Source organism: Coffea arabica, chromosome 8e, assembly GCF_036785885.1.
Source record: "Coffea arabica cultivar ET-39 chromosome 8e, Coffea Arabica ET-39 HiFi, whole genome shotgun sequence".
NCBI lineage: Eukaryota > Viridiplantae > Streptophyta > Magnoliopsida > Gentianales > Rubiaceae > Coffea > Coffea arabica.
The window spans coordinates 46,181,017-46,198,531 of NC_092324.1; the positions used below are offsets into that span (position 1 = coordinate 46,181,017).

The following is a 17,515-nucleotide window of genomic DNA, read 5'->3' on the forward strand; positions in this document are numbered from 1 at the left end:
AATGCGTCGGAGACAATTTACAACTAATTGGAACACGTTTAAGTTTGAGCATCGATTACAATTTGGCGACGCTTTACTATTTGTCCCTGAAACACAGTTCTGCTATACTGTTCTAATCTTCGACAAACGTGGAGTGGAAAAACTGTTTCCTTGGTACAATAAGTTCTGCATCTTCTCTGATTCACCAACCGGTAGAACTTAGATAACTTGTCTTACATTTATTCTGCGAAAAACGTTGTCCTCCTTATATGTTCAGTAAACATATGAATGCCAGCTTTTATTGTCGTTTCTTGTATCCAGGACCGTGCTTGTTCCTTGTAAAAAACTTTAAATAAATTTACAACCTCGACTGTCACCGCTTCATTATTCTCATATCATATGCACCTTTATGAGGCTTTTTCACAAAGCCAAAATACCAATTTTATCTTTAAACTCGTACCTTTATTAAGAACAGTGTGATAATTATGACTATGGTACAATTGAAATATATTGTGTCGTAAACCAGGAAACTATCAAACAAAAGAATACGTTAAGAAAATTCATGGCCAGTCAAAATATTGTACATTTGTTTTAACATAATTCGTGCGTTGATGAAATTGCAATCAGCTACATTTGTGTTAATATATTAATTGTGCATAAATATTCTTTAATTCTATTAATTACACCAATTTTTTGGCCTACAAGCAGTTATCAGTTCACTTTAATTGCTTGCAATTTTAAAAAAAAAACTGTTACACTAAACGTGCGCCAAATAATTTTGTTATATTCTACCTTAATCATCTCCTTTCTAATTAATCTCCCCTGCACTGCATACTTTATTCACATCATACCGCAAATACCAATTATAGTACTTTATTAAATTCATGCTCTGTGATGCTCATTGTGGGCATTACATTAATTCTTCACCGTGCGCAAGCACGGTATATTTCTGCTAGTAGTATGAAACCCATTTTTGTGGTTTAAGAGACACTTTGAATCTTTGGTAAATGGAAAAAACTAAGGATCAAAAGTCGAACAAATATGTCTAGAGGACTAAAAATATGTACGTGCAAAGTTAAATTTTATATATATGACGAGACAATAAATATAAGTAAATAGTGTAAGTGAAAGGTTTCGAACTCGAGGCGGCATAAAAAAAATGTTCGTTTAGTCAAATGATTGAATTTCTACCTATAGAAGCAAAAAAAAAAAAAAAAATTTTTGATGATATCACATGAATATTATAGAAATTCATTATCGATGATGTTTATGAAGATTAATTTAGATGATTAATTGTCTCTCCTTTTTTTTTCAATTGCCCTATGGTTCTTACCCCTGAATCTTTGAATACATATCCACCTTTGTTGAATTTCATAGTCATGTAAATTTTTGAAAATTGACATCTAAAACCCATACGTAGAATACCAAAAATGCTTCATGAAAGTGTAACTTGTACAACTTCCTGCTCAAAATCCATCAATTGATTGGAGACCAAAATATGAGCACAAGTTAAGACCTCCTTGAAGTTCAACAACAACAACAACAACAGAAATGAATACTGCATTCGTTATCAGCAAAAGAATAACAAAATTTATACATCAAAAAGACTTAGAGCATTAAAAGTTTCCCATACGTTGCCTTTTATCCTTCAAATTGAGCCAGAAACTCGTTTTTTTTCTGCCAGAAATACTTAACCGTGAGATCGTATTGTGCTGGTATGAACTGAAATCAATTAAAAAGGAAGAGAGGCAACGATGAAGTTTGAAGAATCCAAAGACAGCTGCTATATTATTGGAGAATTCACTTGATCAGGCCCATCATTTGTTCTCATTATCCTGATAAGAAACTCCAAAAACATGATGATCAATCAATTTCTTCTTATCCTCATGAGACTTTTAATTGATCAGGCACAAATCAAAATGCCGTTTGTCGGGTCGATGTGTTAAGATTTGATTTGCTTAGTCCATTAGATTTTGACACATATTATTACGTGGTGCATGCTTGCGTGTTGCTATCCGGTGGATGGTGATAACTCTTCATGTTCTGTCGCATTATCGTAGGGCACTTGGCATGCATTATTTATTTATTATGTGCCACAAACTTTTAAACATCAAAATACAACGTTTGTTAAGAACAAAGGATCATAAAGTTGAATTTTAAGCATGGGGGACTTAAAAAAAAAGTACAGATTGAAAATGTAAGAGACTTAAAAAAAAAAAAAAGATTTTTTTCCCTTTAAATTTAGATGATATGCATGATAAATCAAACTAAGGATGTTTCAGGTTATTGGCTAGAGAGGGAATATGAAACCAAATTAATTTATGAAAGTTTTCTAGCGGAAATGACACGATAAGTTATTGTTGATTTTGACATATTACTATAGATGCCGTTGCTTTCAAGAAATTTTATAGTACTTCCAATCTAGACCAAAATGCAATCGATCGAATGATCCCTCCCTTCCTTTCAAGCACGAAATTCTTTTCAAGAAGAGAAGACTTACAAGTACTACTTTAATTGATGGAAATATAGATAAAAGGCGGTCTACATGTTAATTAATTAAAATTCATAAATACAAGATGCAAACTATATATTGAAAGCCCTAAGCAATGGTATATATAAATATATATATATATATATATATATATATATATATAGAGACACACACATACACATACACATACAAGGCCCTAAAACTTTTAATTTTATGCTTGCGAGAAAACCATAATTCGAAGAGCACGAGAGTTGGAATATTAATTCCGTTTCCAACAAAATTGACTCTTAAACAATCAACTTTTTCTTTCTTTTCTTTTCCAAATTTGTTTTGTTTTGTTTTGTTTGGCATGTATATACAGTTATAGTCTTCTTTCCCTAATTTCCACTCCTTCAGCTCTATCTAACATCCCCACAGAGGATGCTTGAAGGCCTGAAGAGTTGCTAGCTGCAATGGCCTTCATCTTCAACCATGTCATCCTCACTAATATATGCTGATAAGTTCAAGTACTTGTCTTGATCAGCCGTATTTCTCCACCTAGCGCGACAAAGTACACAGCTGGTTGATCTTCTTCTGCTGCTTTTCTTCCACGCCATTAAACATTCTTCATGAATTGGATTTCTGCAGGTCCCACAAGCTACGATTTTCTCTCCTTTCCCCAGTTCCTCAAGACATATCGGACAAGCCGTGCCATCTTCCATGTCAACACGAGGGCCGCCTGAAGTACTCGGCCCAGCCTGAAAAAACAGCTGGTGGAACATCTCTCGAACGGTAGCCCCGGCTAAGGCATCCGTCAACGTAGGCGAAGTGAGAAGGCGGTTGAGCTGGCACGGCCTCAGACTCCTCCTCCAGAGACAGGAATCATCGAGGGGGACGCCTAGAACGCGTATAAACACGAAGAGAATGTGCTTGCAAGGGACGGTGCGATCAGGGCAGGTGCATGATGGGGTGTCAGATAAGTTGACAGTGTAAACATTTCCTGTGGCGCCTAACACAAAGAAGGAGGAATCAAACCTGTGGAGGAGGCGGAGGCGGTGGCGAAGGGCTCGGATAATGCGCTCGGCGAGCGGTTGCGTCGGCTCCAAACGGTGGTGCTGCTGGTCGTGAGGAGGGGATGAACTGGATGCAATGGATTCCATATGCGGGGAAATAGGTATAGAAAGGTAGTTATTTGCAGTTAGGTCTTTCTTTGGAGGGGAAGATGTTTTTTTATTTTGTCATAGGATAGGATAAAAGGATCATATGCTGCTAGAAATAATGTGAAAGGAAGTGGCGTTGTTTTGTAGAGGGAGGAATATTGTGGATGGGATTCTTTGGACAGTTTTGAGGGACACGTGAGGGGATTGTGTAAGGTGAAGAAATGGAAAATCTTGACTTGACTTGGTCACCCCTCCAATGGTTGCCCTCAAGGCACGTCAGATGTTATCCAACTTCTCCATGCTACTTAATTTGCCAAGTTATTTGTACTGTAATTTATTTTACGAATAATAATTTTTATATTTTTTGTGAACATATTTTTTACCTTATATATATCAAATTGATACAGTAATTTTTTTTTAACAAAAAATTCTAAAAATAATAATCGAAACGAGACGAGGTGATCATCAGTCTTGTTGATTATTGAGTTAACCATTAATAACAGTTTCTGTTAACAAAAAAGTGTATATCAAATACAAATTATGGGATGTCTAGATTTGATTCCTTAGATTTCACAAAGATTCCTTGAACAGAGACTCTGGTCATTTTTCAATGAAACGTAGCAAAATAGTTAATACTAATCGACTTGGACATTACTCATACTTAGAATATGAAAGGGTAGGAGGAGATGTGCAACACATAACATGTATGGATATGCCTATACAATATGACTTCCAAAACTTAAAAAAGGATGCAAATTGAGAGGTTAGGTTTGGTAAAAAGGATGCAAATTGAGTTTTTTTTTTTTTTTTTGATAAGCAATAAGATAATTCCACTCTAATGACAGCAAATATAAATAATGGATGCGAATTAGGAGTTTGAGTCCCTCCCTAATCTTCAACTAAAACTCAATTACATTCCCAAAAAAAATCGTCAATTATTTAGCAATCATAATATATCAGATGGATTGCACCATACGCAAAATGGCTGTGGATAATTTTTCTTTTAAAGCCATTTAGGCCTAAAAATTATCTTTAACCACTAATTAGTGCTTCACTTCTTCAGACGAAAAGTGAAAGATTCCGATTACTTCTAAATTACGGCACCCGTTTCTACGTTCTCTAATTTTTTTTGCAGCAAGACTCGTCCACCCGAAATTCGATTCTGCAAAATGTATTTTCTTGTCTGGCAGACTTGCAATGGCTTCAGAAAAGAATCAAACAGAAAAAAGAAAAGGAACAAAAATAAACAACATAGTTACTGAAGACATGATATAATTGGAAAAAGAAATCCATAGACTTCTTGATAATTCCGTAATCAAATCCATCAAAGAAATGATTCCAATCTTCTTACTAATATATTTAAGGATGACAAAAAAAATTCCACTCAGCTTTACTGAACCAAACAATAGTAAATGAGACAACTGACTCCATTATGCAACTTCCATAGGCTGAATAGTATCAAGGCCATGAAGTAATTTTATCAGAAGTTCCCTTAATTTATTTGTTGTATCCAATACTTCTTCAATAGCATTCTTTAAAATGTCATCCTGTTCCGAAACAGCCAAAGTCTTCCTGTCATGCCCAATATTTTTATCCTCAACAGCAATTTCTTTGTGAGAAAGAATCCCAACCTGTTCATGGAAAACAAACTGGAAGAATCACAATGCTTGAATGAATCTCATATGTTTCGTTAATCACATCACCTTCTATGTCTAATAAATTCTGTATTATTTATGAATTATGATCACTTACCAGGCGATTGTGAGAAGCCTGTAATGCCCCATCATCTTGCCAAAGACTATCCTCCCTGGCTTCAGAAGCCATATGATCAGTCAAAGTTGCATCACCTTTTTCCTGAACTGGGCTTCCTTTATCAGACCTTGATATCGCTGTTGTCTGTGAATCGAAAGGTGCATCATCATTCATTTCAACATAAGTATCTCCATTTCCTTTTTCTACTGATTCATGCAAAATGTCAACTGGAGCATCAACATCATGAACTGCATCTTCAGATGAATTCTTAGGGAAAACGTTTGCAGAATCCTGGTTGGATGTCAAGCCAAGTTCGGATTCCTTCGCACAATTTTCACCTTCGGCTGCATGATAGATCATGGGATCATCGTCATTAGCAACCAGGTAGCCTTGTTTATACAGTGGTGATATCACTTCATGCAAAGTTTCTTCCTCCTTCAAATCTAGAACAATTGAAGAAGAAGTCTTTGTACCGACTGCGGGCAGCACATTTTGTTCATCTGAAATAGCTTCGCCATCATCATTTACAGATTTACCTTCTGGTTCCGTCGAATCAACAATAGTGCTTGCTGCTACGACTGGATGATCTCCTAGATTAGCATCTTTTGAGGAGTTGCTTTTATCAATCGCATCTATAACAAAATACAGTCAATCAGAATGTCATGTTTACATAACCTTATAGACTGAATACTGCACAATATTCAAAAGGGTAATGTAGCTGAAATGGTTCATTTAAGAAGAAAAGAAAAGAACAAGAATAATTACTTGATATTACCTTCAGATATCGTTGCAACCCTTGAAACCAAGATTTTTTGGAGCTCTTCCTCCTTCTTTCTCTTGGCAGCTCTCCTCTTCTTTGAACCTGATGGCATTGTGGAAAGTTTTGAGGTTATGACATCAATTGAAGCTGCAAAAGATCATATTTATGGAGGAGAAAAGTTCATGTATCGTTACATCTGTCTATTTGAATTCTGGGACAGTAGTGTTATCTCAGAGCTATAAATAATGAACTATACCTTTAGAGTTCCAATAAAGAGAACAATTGGTTGGGACCTCAAAAGAGCAGAAATCTAAGAGGTTCCATGAAGAGTCATATGACTGGTTCGTATTCCCATAATTTAGTTGAAGGCTAATAATTGATTTCTATGTGCTATGAATTGCTACATGGACATGTATATCATCAATCAAATAAATGGAGGGACAAAATCCGAAGAGTTTTTGCTTGAATTTTTTTTTTTTTTTTTTAAAAAAAAAAAGAGAAAAAGTGGAAACATTTTCTGGCGCATGAGGAAATTTTTTGTAAGGTCTATTGTAATTTCTTGGATCTGCAAACCCTTAAATTTGGAATCTCTTGAAATTTATATTATCTTACCACTCTAAACTTTTTACCACTCTAACAAAGTTTCAAGTCATTGCCCTTATGAAATTTATCTCAAATATATTGTACACAAATTGATCATTATATATTGTTTAAAAATATATAAGTCTACTAGTATACAAAAAATTTCCAATCTCCCAGCATTGGCCAAATGTTGTTATCTGGTCAAGTTTCCCAACCCTCTCAAAATTTATTTATTTTTTCAATCTACAAGCAATAGGGCACCGCTTAATGCCCAAAACTCATTCACTGGTCAAACTCTGAAGTTCAAATCCAAACCCTCTCCCAATAAGGATTCAATCCACATATACATAGTTGTATTTATTGGCTACGTATTATTGAGACCAGCTACCAAAATAGTTGTTCCAATAAATTTGACATCTAGCAAATAAAAATGAAATTGACATTTAGAATGTCCATTATTGGGGGGTCGTTGGTTTGTAGGAATTAATTAAAGACGAATTAAAATCTAACTTTGAGTTCTTTTTTTTCAATATTTCTTTTTGGAAAAATTTTTCAGTTTAGACTTTAATTGTGATGTGGGGATGGTCAGTATCTTCTTTTATATACGCGAGGTACGTGTAATTATTAAAACTTGAGGGGTACTGTTTGAAATTGTCAAAAATCTCTAGGGAGGTTTGTAAAATAGTCTTTTGGACCTTGCTCGGTGGGCTGTTGAGCTGCTGGATTGGGCTGCCCGTCTTAATTCCATTGACTTTGTTCTTGTCTTGACATTTCCACCTAAAACGTTTGAAGGCCCGTGAGGGTGAAAGATCAAATGCAGTCAATACTCCAATTATAACGACGTCGTACCTTGCTTCGCTCTGCAAATATAAATGCAGCCAACCATCTCTTTTCTGTCGCCCACCGTATCAGAACAGAAAGTTTGCAACAGCTAAAAACCCAATGCTGGGTTCTTATAGAAACACTTCCCAGCCATCAAAAAAGGTCATATTACATTCAAGAAAGAAAACAGAAAAAGCAAAAAAAATCCCATGTCATTATTTTGTTTCTTGGTTGTTTTTTTTATTCATTTAATTACTAAGCTTTTCTGATGTTTTAATGATAATTCAGCAGAAAGAAGAGAAGAAAGAATGGTTGGGAGTAAGTTTCAAGCCAGAAAACTTCATTCCAGGGTTGATAATTGGCTTTATTTTTGGGTTGTTCTTGGATTTGTCCAAGCCCAATAAAGCTTCTACTAGTGCTACTAAAAGGAGAAATTTGTTACCCAGCAAAAATCAAAGATTGACATCATTAGCTGATGCTGCTGATGAAGAGCTAAAAATGGTGACTTTTCACTGCATTTTTTAAGTCCTTTTTATTGCATGCTTTGTCCTATTTTAAAAAGTTGATAGCATTTTGGTACTTTCTGATTTTTATTGTTTCATTTGAAATACCGAGTTACTAGTAAATTTTTAGCTTCTTTTGGCTTTTAGGATGAAGGTATCCTATGGAAACTGTGATGCAGTTCTTGTTGGTTGCTTTAATCCCTCATGTAATCTTGAAACTGAATAGCAGTGGATACTAATACATGCTAGTCATATAAACAAATTGGAAGGAGAGGCAGTAGTGTAGAACCTTGGTTTGAGAGAATTGTGCAGTATTCCATTGAGAAAATTTTTGGTTGTGGAACATGCAAATAGACCACTGGTTGTAATCACTATTTTGTCATCTATTGAGTTGCTATTGACTGTTATACCATGTAGAAATATGCTTAATTTGAATGCTTTTGGATATAAGCTTATGTTTGATTTTGTCTATATCTGAGTCTCTATTACTCTCTGCTAAATTCGATTGTTATTTGCTGACAATGAGTATTTTGAGGGATTACGTCTCCTTTATTGGATTGGAACTTTCTACAATATAGAAGTGTACCATTCTTTTATGGGATGGCTATTCAATAGAGTCTTCCTGTTTGATGGATTCCTTTTCAACTGCCCTTCTTTAGTTATTGAGCAAATGGGGTTTAGTCATTTAGGAAAGGTTTGTCTTGGTTGTGGGTTGCTGCAAACTACATAATCTCATAAAATAGAGATGGTGAGGTATTGATTCATCTTTGTTACAGAGGCAATCTGAATATTTTTTGTAGGCCATCTTAGTTTGAAAATGGGCATGTTGATTTGCAGGTTTTGGTAGTTAGACAAGACCTGAAGATGGGGCAAGGAAAAATTGCATCTCAATGTGCTCGTAAGATTTTAGTATTCTTGGTTTGATACGTTTTCAGGGTTTCCTCTTTCCATTTTGCTATTTTATTGCTATTGCTTCATTGCTCATTTCATTGATTGATGTACCTGCAGATGCTGCAACTGGCATTTACTCAGAACTCGTTCAAAGGTATGTTTATAATCACCATTTTAAAGTGTCCAATTTGCTGCAATTTTGTATGTTTTATCAAAGATTAAAAGGTTTTCCTTTTATTACAGATATTTCCTGAAATAACTTATTAATATAGCACCTAGACAATCTCTTTGTACATGCATATTAACATGCTCACCTACGTTTGTTCACAAAAGTGTTATTATGTTTCTTATCTGTGCTGGCATAAAGGAACATCCAATCCACATTTAATGCATTGAATAGGTATTAGAGAATGTTGTCACTTTGCCAGAAGAGTTTTGGATTATGGCAAGATGTTATATAATTCATCAGATTATCCCATGAAATTTACATATACTGCATTTCTGTTGACTACATGAGTATTGAAAGCAGCCACCGGTCTCTGTTGAGACAATGGGAACTCTGTGGTCAAGCCAAAATAGTTGTTACCTGCAAGAATCTGCAAGAAATGTAAGCAGGTGATCTGAACTTGTTCTTTTTCTTCACTTAGATGTATTCAAGGAACATCTTTGCTGGCACAATAGTTATTGCTTCGGTAATTTTTGGGTTTTTATCAGGAATAAGCTGAAGGAAGCAGCTGAGTCCATTGGTCTTCCAACTTTTGTTGTGGCTGATGCAGGACGGACCCAGGTATCCACTTCGACTTATTGAAATATTTGTTTGTATCCAGCTGGAAATATAGTGCAATGGACAACCTAAAGTGCAAACTGTTGAACTAACCAACTAAGGAGATGATGATTAGGATGAATTGATATATGCTTTTCAATACCGTGATTAGCCGTTGTTCTTTATTGCTATCATTCTGGTAATGCTTGCTGTCTTGCATATCCTTTACTCATCTCTTGAAACTCACAATGTACAAGGAGTAACAACGTAGAAACTAATGTGTATACAAATTGCACAGTGAATTTTATTTCGGGTTCTGAATTATAAAAGCTGCTTTTTTTATTTTGTATTTTCAGATATTATGTGGGGATGAGGGAAGTTATAGGCCCACATAGAACACAAGCATATTGTTTGATGTGAGTCATTCTAGCTAAAAAAGCAGAGAATGAAACCTCATATTATGAACTCTATTTGCTAAGAATTAATCACTACGTAAAGAATAAAGCAACACGGTACAAGATTTGGTCATAAGCTGCAACAGATAGCTTCAGTTCTGTGTAAACGAAGAGTCAAAGTAATTTTGGAGTTATGGAGTCCCACCCGACATGGCTACTATATTGCAAAATGAAGAGTTAAGCATGGGTATGGTAGGGCAAAACAAAGAGTCCGATTAATAGAGTGCAGAACTAGTCTAGCCTTGAATTAGGACTCAAAGTAATGCATTCAGGACCATACTATTTGCTCTCCTTACAAGTAATAGACTCTTTGGAAACATATACAATGCTCAGACCTATTTCTTTATGCAGGTCTCTTCTGGGTCGAAGACTGTACTTGCCATTGGGCCTGGTTTGCTTCTGTTCAATTATACCTTGAATTCCTGCAAGCTTTATTTGTGAAAATCCGTGTCTAGTCTTGTCAATTACTTGTTATTGTTTTGCAGGAAGTAGATCAACTGTAGATTCAGTTACTGGGAAACTACGCCTCCTATGATGATGATAACTTTTCGAGTGACAGCTTACTAAAGCAGCTGGAGTTCTTGACCGATAGAGTTCTTCATTGCAGATCTTGGGAAAGGACGGCCTTTGCACAAGTGTCCTTGCTTTCGAGTTTTTGGATGTGTGCATTGTTTACAAGATAGAACTCCAACATAGCATTCTTCTTAACATTGTATCTATGTTTTATTAAGCAAAATTAGATACAGATTCTTATTCTTGATATGCTGTTTTATTTGCCTTTGTTATTGATACCAATATGCCAAATCCGCACAAGGCTCTTTTGCTCTGTTTCCTTCGTCCTGCTAATCGTTGTGTAATTGGAGAGTACATATCCCTTTTTGATAATGATCTCAGCTAAACCAAATACTTGGTTAGCTCAGTTGTACATCTGTGCTGAACTATCAATTTCTTGGAGGGAGATTCTTTTGCTTCTGCAACGTTACAGGGAAGATATAGAGTTGATGAAAATTGGCTGTAAGAATCTCATTTAATCGACTGAATTGCCACCAGGAAAGGAGCAAGGCAGCAGTAGCTTCACTTCTTCCAAATATGCAGCTAGGTTCCTTTTAACACTTTTCTACTTGAGGACCAAAAAAAAAATTCCTACTCCTAATGAATGACTGCATACATTTCAGATAAAGGAAAGATTATAACATTTGTAACATTTACTGAGATCTATACTGTCATTATAGTCTCGCATTTAAAATAGATTCATCAAGTTGTCAATAGGATGAAATAAATTTGAGGAGAAAAAGGTTATTTAACCAAAGCAAAGTCATATTCTTGAGAAATCAACTTTTTTCTTTTCTTTTTTTTTTAACCACACCTTTTTTTTTGTGTTTTTACTGGAAAAAAACAGTGAAAATCCCAAATCCTAATTCTAATCTCTCACAGTTTCACTCTGCTGCTTCAAATACCCCTAAACCCTAAACCCATAAGTGCCCGGCTAAAAAACTGATCGCTTCCTCTCCAATGGCAACTCGCTGTCGCACCCTTTCAAGACCAGCATTTTCCCTTTTCAAATCCACCATGACACAGCCCTCATCAATCAGGAGACCCACTTCACCTTCATCTTCAGTATTTGGCATCCCTATACGCTCTTCTCCCACGACAACAACACTCTCAAGGCAATCCCCTTCAACCCTAAACAGACAAAGCCCTCTTATTTCTATTCATTTCTTTCCTCAAAATATGATTTTTCTCAAATGGGTTTTTCCAAATCTTCCATAAAGATTTGATTTTTGACCGTCTAATGTGAATTTGAGCCATTTTTCTTCTGTGGTTGTTCTTATTTATTTTCAAAGATTTGATTTTGAATTGTTACTCTGGATGAAACTTGCTATTTGGTTCAAGATTGTCTCTATCAAGATTCAATTTTTTAAATCTTTAGTTTTTGGGAATTTTCAGGCCGTTAGCTCAAATGGGCTGTCTCCAATCTCTCTTGCCACTCCACACAGCAGTATCTTCAGCTCGGCTGACATCGTGCCTTGGTTTGGACTCGAAGGGCTCCAGGTCGTTGTCTCAGGGTATGCTCTGCAGTGCCAATCCAGGAGTTTGATACTATTTTCTAATGTATCTGTAAGCAAACTCCATCAACTGGATTGATCATATCTCTGTGCGCTTATAGTTAGCTTTTCATCTTTCTCCGCATTTTCTGCAAAATTTTTTCATTTTTTTAATATTTTTAATACATGTTCTTTCTATGCGTGTTCTGGCAGCTTTTCAGTCTAGTAATGGTAAAACGTTAGTGGCATTTTGTATATGGTGCTACACAAAATGTACCATATTTGTTCCATATAAGCTACACTATGTTGGATGATTTATGGTTTTTGATTAAGTGCCGAAAACAACAATTGAAGAATTTGATTACAAGCAATGTATCTGGTAAAGACAAGTGGTTCTGGTTTGAGGCATATTTGTTTTACAAGTAAAAAACTTTGTGCCCGCAAAAGGACATGGTGGAGATAAGTGAGAATTTGCAACCAGTTATGCTTGTTATTTGACAAGTTCCGATGGCATGATTGCGTTGTCTTCTGAATTTCCTACTTTCTTTCACCACCGGTGGTTCCCCACCCACCACCCCCCCCCCCCCCCCAAAAAAAATAAATAACACAAAAAGCTTGGGGAGTGGTTGGATTATGTTATCCCAGGAGCAATAGAAATGGAAACAATGCAAGATGACGTCCACCTGTTAACCAATTTTGTTATTAGACATTTATTCAAGGACAGTCCATAATCTGGTAATAAGAAGCTGCTCTGCTGCTGCCTATATGGAATTTCCCAAGGCAACCACACTCCTTGGGACATATGTGAAGGTAGGAGGAAGAAATTTTTCATAGTTATATAGTTTGAGTTGTCCTCCAGTCTATGGTATTGAGACTTAGATTTGATCAAAATGCAGCAATCCTTACAATAGTTAACGTAAAAGTACAGTGCACATCAGATATTAGATTGGTGAAGAGAAGGCATAATAGTTTTGTAGGAGAATAGCTTCTGGGTATAATTACTCCCCAAGAGAACTGAATTGGATATTTAAGTGATAAAATGAGGAAAGTTATTTTTGCAGTGCACAATAGGAATACCTATAGAACTGGAGGACAACTTATCAACTCCTACAACTTAGTCATTAAGTTTATTATTTTACTAGTTCTTACTTATCAACTTCTACTACCTACAGAACTGGGTGATAAAATGAGGAAAGTTATTTTTGCAGTGGACAACAGGAATACCTATAGAACTGGAGGGTGACTCATCAACTCTTTCAACTTAGTCATTAAGTTTATTATTTTACTATCTCTTAAATAGCGCACATACGTGCTGTAAACTTCAAGTATTGAGTGCAGTTTGAAGTTCTTTTCCTTATGCCTTTGAACAAATTGCAGCCATCCTGAGATTAAAAGCTTATAGAACGTATGAGCAGGTATTTATAGGCACGGAACTTGATGTTGAAAGAGCCAGTGACTAATCTACCTATGACAATAAAAAGGTAGTAGGAATTGATGACCAATGTAAGGTTTTAGAATAACCACGTTGATGACCAAGTTGTACGACTTGATGAATCACATTAGGACTGCATAATAATGGCAAATGATGCAGGACCCTCAACGAAGCGCATGTGTAACATATGGGTACTTACTAAACAATTGTATTTACAGTACTTGGCAGCATTCAAGTAAAACCCTACTGAATGATTACGTTAGAACAACGTACAATTATATGACTAAGATGCTCCTGCATCAGTTAAAATTTCAATTCTGGAAACTTGGCTACAATTGGAGAACTGTTCATAGCATGTTTGTTGAAGAACTGAGCTAGGTCATGTTTATTACTGAGAGAATGTAGTGGTCATTGTTACCACTACATTGTCTCATAGACGAATATGTCATATTGACCCATAGAGATAAAACTCAAGATTTGCATGAAAAATAAGGTAATGGGGCTAACAAACTCCTTTTTTGGTTTATATCAACAATGAGCTGTGTATCATCAATATTGTTGAGGGTGTGATAAGTGTTGCTGTCATTTTACTGAAGTTGCTGCATTTTCTAATTACTTTCTCTTCACTGCACACAACAAGGATTTTTGGCTGCTTTAAAAGTTTTTTTGCGGGAATATTCAGACAGAGAAGTTCGTTGCTTGCCTTGCACTTCTTCATAATATTTGGCCATCTCATATAATTTTAATTGTGGGTTACTTCCTGTTTAGTGATAATGCCTGCCTATGGATAAAGAGAATACATAATGTTTTGCTCCAACACCTCGTTTCACATGGGGCATATAGGGCTATGACCACACGGTTCTGTATATTCTTAAGGAGTTGAGTGTTTTTGCACTATGATCTAATGGTTTTCATTTGCTTCCTCATGGATAAAGCTTTCCGTCAAAGAGAGTTCCCTTACAGATTAAAATTGGGAAAGTTACAGTTTATTTTGAAGTGTAATATCTATGTTTTACCCCTCAAAAGCAAGGGAAAGTAATCCTACGGAAGAGAAAATTTTCACTAGGATTGCTATGCACCATTATGAACAAAAGATGGAAAAGCAAGGGAGGCTCTTCATTAGATGATTGTCAGGAATGGAAAATATTAACTTGTCTTGCTCTGGTCTGCCAATGTTGATGTTCTCCTTTGTTAAGTAATCATTCTTGCTTGTTACTTCAAGCACATGTTAAATGTAGTGGACATCTGCTGCTACTTTTCTGCATGGTAAGGAAGTGCAGAAACTTTTCTTTATCTACTTCATATTGGAACAGTGTATGAGGGAAATTATAGTGTTTCGCCCAAGACTAGTATTATTTGCTAAGGCGCTTACTACCTATGAATTAAGTTGTGAGATGTGACATGATTGGATCTTACTGCAATTTTTGGGTTGTCTCCATTTTCTTCATGCAAGCTAGGAATTGGGGCCTGGCATAAAGCTTTTGGGTTTTGTGTGAGCTGATTTAGAGTAATATGATGAGGCAGCAGAACACGTGATTAAAGTGTTGACCGTTAAAGGTAGAAAAAAATAGATATTTGTGTGATCCAACATTCAAGAAGCTTATATTCATGGGCATTTTGACCTCGATGGAGTTCTATCATGCTCCACTGCCATGTCAATACATGTTTGGGATTGCAATCAATTCACTGATAGGCAATTGCATCCCTAGCTGCCTGTCCATTTATGTGCTATGGGATAGTAGCATCCATACTGCCTAGTTTTTTTTATGGTGTCTACCAGCAGGAATACTATTTTCATGATTAAACATGTTAAATTGCTGTTCTTCTTATCTACATTTGTTTTCAAGTCGACTGATTTTGCAAAAGTTTGTGGAGGCAAGCATTGCTGGATTTTTCTTTGAGAAATAGAAGTTGTTCCTCATTTTATTGGCTCACTGTCTGCTTACATATTTTCTCCTTATCTCCAGAATTGGGTCTCTGCGTTCCCCGATAAGAGACAAATGTTGAAGGTGGAGGACTGATTTGCACCATCAAAGTGATGACTTCTTGGGAAGAATACTCATTCATCTCTAACTTCAGTTTCTTTGAAACAATTTTGTATAATACATACGTTGGTGTAACTTATAGATTATGGCAGATTATTTCTGAACATTCTCAAGCGATTTGCCTTTTTTAACTTGAAATTTATTTTGAAAACAATGTAGTGATGATCAGATTACATTGGCAGAACTCGAAAATGCACAAATTGGGTTAGCACATGTTAATGTTCTTGCTGCTTGTTACTTACAGACCATTGATTCTGCCTTTCCTATTCCATTCCCTTAAAAAGAATGACCCTCAAGCAATCTGAACTTTTCTGTTGGATTTTTTTTTCTTTGGGCAGTTGCTCCCTGTCTTCAGCTTGCAAATGAGTAATGATAAAAAAAAATTTCTGCTTGTCTCAATATTTAGCAGAGAGCTCATATGCATTGCCGCAACCGATGCATTTGAGTCCTTCCATATTGGAGGATTAGCAATGTCAAATTTTTACCAAGTGTTTCCACTTTCCACCACATGAGGCCAGCCTACCAACTCCAAGAATAAGCCAAGTACTTAAATGGATTTTGCCTATATTTAAGTAGGATTGTGTGGGGAACGTGCATGTCACGTGAGGAAGTGTGAAGGTTGATGATGCATATCGTTAATGTGTCTCCTGCCCCTTCGAAAGGGATCCTTGGCCCCTGCAGCCTTGTCTCCCTTGATATATCAATACATTTCCATGTCGGCCTCTCCCTCTTTCTCCCACTCATGTCATGTTACAGTCCGTATTTTATAGTTCCTTTCTAGCTTGTACAATCATCCATGCGCAGCTACAGTCTTGTTTGCTGCAGTGAAGAATTCTTAGGGTCTAGAGGGAACTTCTTGAAAGAGTTCAATTTTAGTATTTTACCAATTCTTTTGCTCAGGGTATCTAAATGGACTGGCATAAGGCATAAAGATGTACCTCTTCCTGTTACCATTGGGATATTGTGTACGAAATTTCCTGCTCGACAGACAAGTTTATGCATCGCATCATTCATGTTTGCTCTTTCATTTGAGTTTCAATGGTCCATCAATCACCAAATAAGTTTGGATTACAAGTTGAAGTTTGACACAACTTTTTGGTTGAGTTTGGATACAAATGAACCCTCAGTCAAGTTCAAATACTTGGGAGTTTAGATTGTTAAGAAGGCAATTAGGGCTTGGATTCAGAGAATTTATCTGACAGCAGTTTTGTTCATTAATCCACTGAACAGCTTGAAATAAATGCGGTCAAAGCATGGTGTAGTCTCACTTTCAAGCTGACCCTGAGTTGGCTCAATACGAGCTTTGTTCTTAGTTCAAATTGATTGCTCCAAATGGCCGATTTTCCAAGGATAACTCTTGACATTTTTGCTCCTCGGAAAATAATAAAAAGCTTCACATCTTTCATTACATCTTTCATTATCTTCTTAATTTCTTGATTATAACTTGCCCTAGCTTCTATCAATCATTCATGGTACATTTCCTATCACTTGTCCCAGCTATTATTAATGAACCCCTCCTCCTTCCAGTCTTCTTATCAAGCTGAAAAAAATTTGCTTTAAAAGAAAGAAAAAAAAGGGTAAATCTTCTTATGTGAAGATGAAGTACGATTTTAGATTTGATAGTCAATAAACGTTAATCAAATTGAAGTCTTGAAGGGTTTCAAGTCTCATAATTAAAGTTCTTATTTTTCACAGTGGATTCTATGTTCTTGTTGCAGTTTATCAAGGGCTTGAATTTGGGAGTTCAAAATTAGGAATTATCTTTGTGTTTTTCTTACTGTAGAATATTAAACTACTAATAAGCTGTTTTAGATCTAAGTCACAAGAGACATTGCCAGTGATGAGATTCTAAGAGA

The 17,515-nt window shown here is 35.9% G+C and overlaps 3 protein-coding genes across 5 annotated transcripts; 2 read left to right on the forward strand and 1 right to left on the reverse strand.

Annotated features, from left to right (window-relative positions):
- Nucleotides 1-2,651: 2,651 nt before the first annotated feature.
- LOC113704395 (uncharacterized) lies at nt 2,652-3,799 on the reverse strand. The gene has a single exon (XM_027226285.2). It carries the CDS (start codon nt 3,607-3,609, stop codon nt 2,914-2,916), a length of 696 nt encoding a protein of 231 aa, XP_027082086.2. The 5' UTR covers nt 3,610-3,799; the 3' UTR covers nt 2,652-2,913.
- Nucleotides 3,800-7,572: 3,773 nt separating this feature from the next.
- LOC113703227 (uncharacterized) lies at nt 7,573-10,897 on the forward strand. Of its 2 annotated transcripts, none has more exons than XM_027224525.2 (8): nt 7,573-7,687; nt 7,814-8,026; nt 8,866-8,926; nt 9,037-9,073; nt 9,449-9,526; nt 9,634-9,706; nt 10,489-10,528; nt 10,623-10,897. In XM_027224525.2, the coding sequence occupies exons 1-8, from the start codon at nt 7,646-7,648 to the stop codon at nt 10,670-10,672; spliced, it is 594 nt and encodes a 197-aa protein (XP_027080326.1). In that variant the 5' UTR covers nt 7,573-7,645; the 3' UTR covers nt 10,673-10,897. The 2 variants fall into 2 exon arrangements, with proteins under 2 accessions (XP_027080326.1, XP_027080327.1); XM_027224526.2 differs by having other exon boundaries at nt 7,587-7,687; nt 7,817-8,026.
- A 688-nt stretch (nt 10,898-11,585) lies between these two features.
- On the forward strand, nt 11,586-15,772 carry LOC113703260 (protein NONRESPONDING TO OXYLIPINS 2, mitochondrial). 2 transcript variants are annotated; one of them, XM_027224564.2, is made up of 3 exons: nt 11,586-11,804; nt 12,085-12,255; nt 15,582-15,772. In XM_027224564.2, exons 1-2 carry the CDS (start codon nt 11,650-11,652, stop codon nt 12,233-12,235), a joined length of 306 nt encoding a protein of 101 aa, XP_027080365.1. In that variant the 5' UTR covers nt 11,586-11,649; the 3' UTR covers nt 12,236-12,255; nt 15,582-15,772. The 2 variants fall into 2 exon arrangements, with proteins under 2 accessions (XP_027080365.1, XP_027080366.1); XM_027224565.2 differs by having other exon boundaries at nt 12,085-12,203.
- The last annotated feature ends 1,743 nt before the right edge of the window (nt 15,773-17,515 follow it).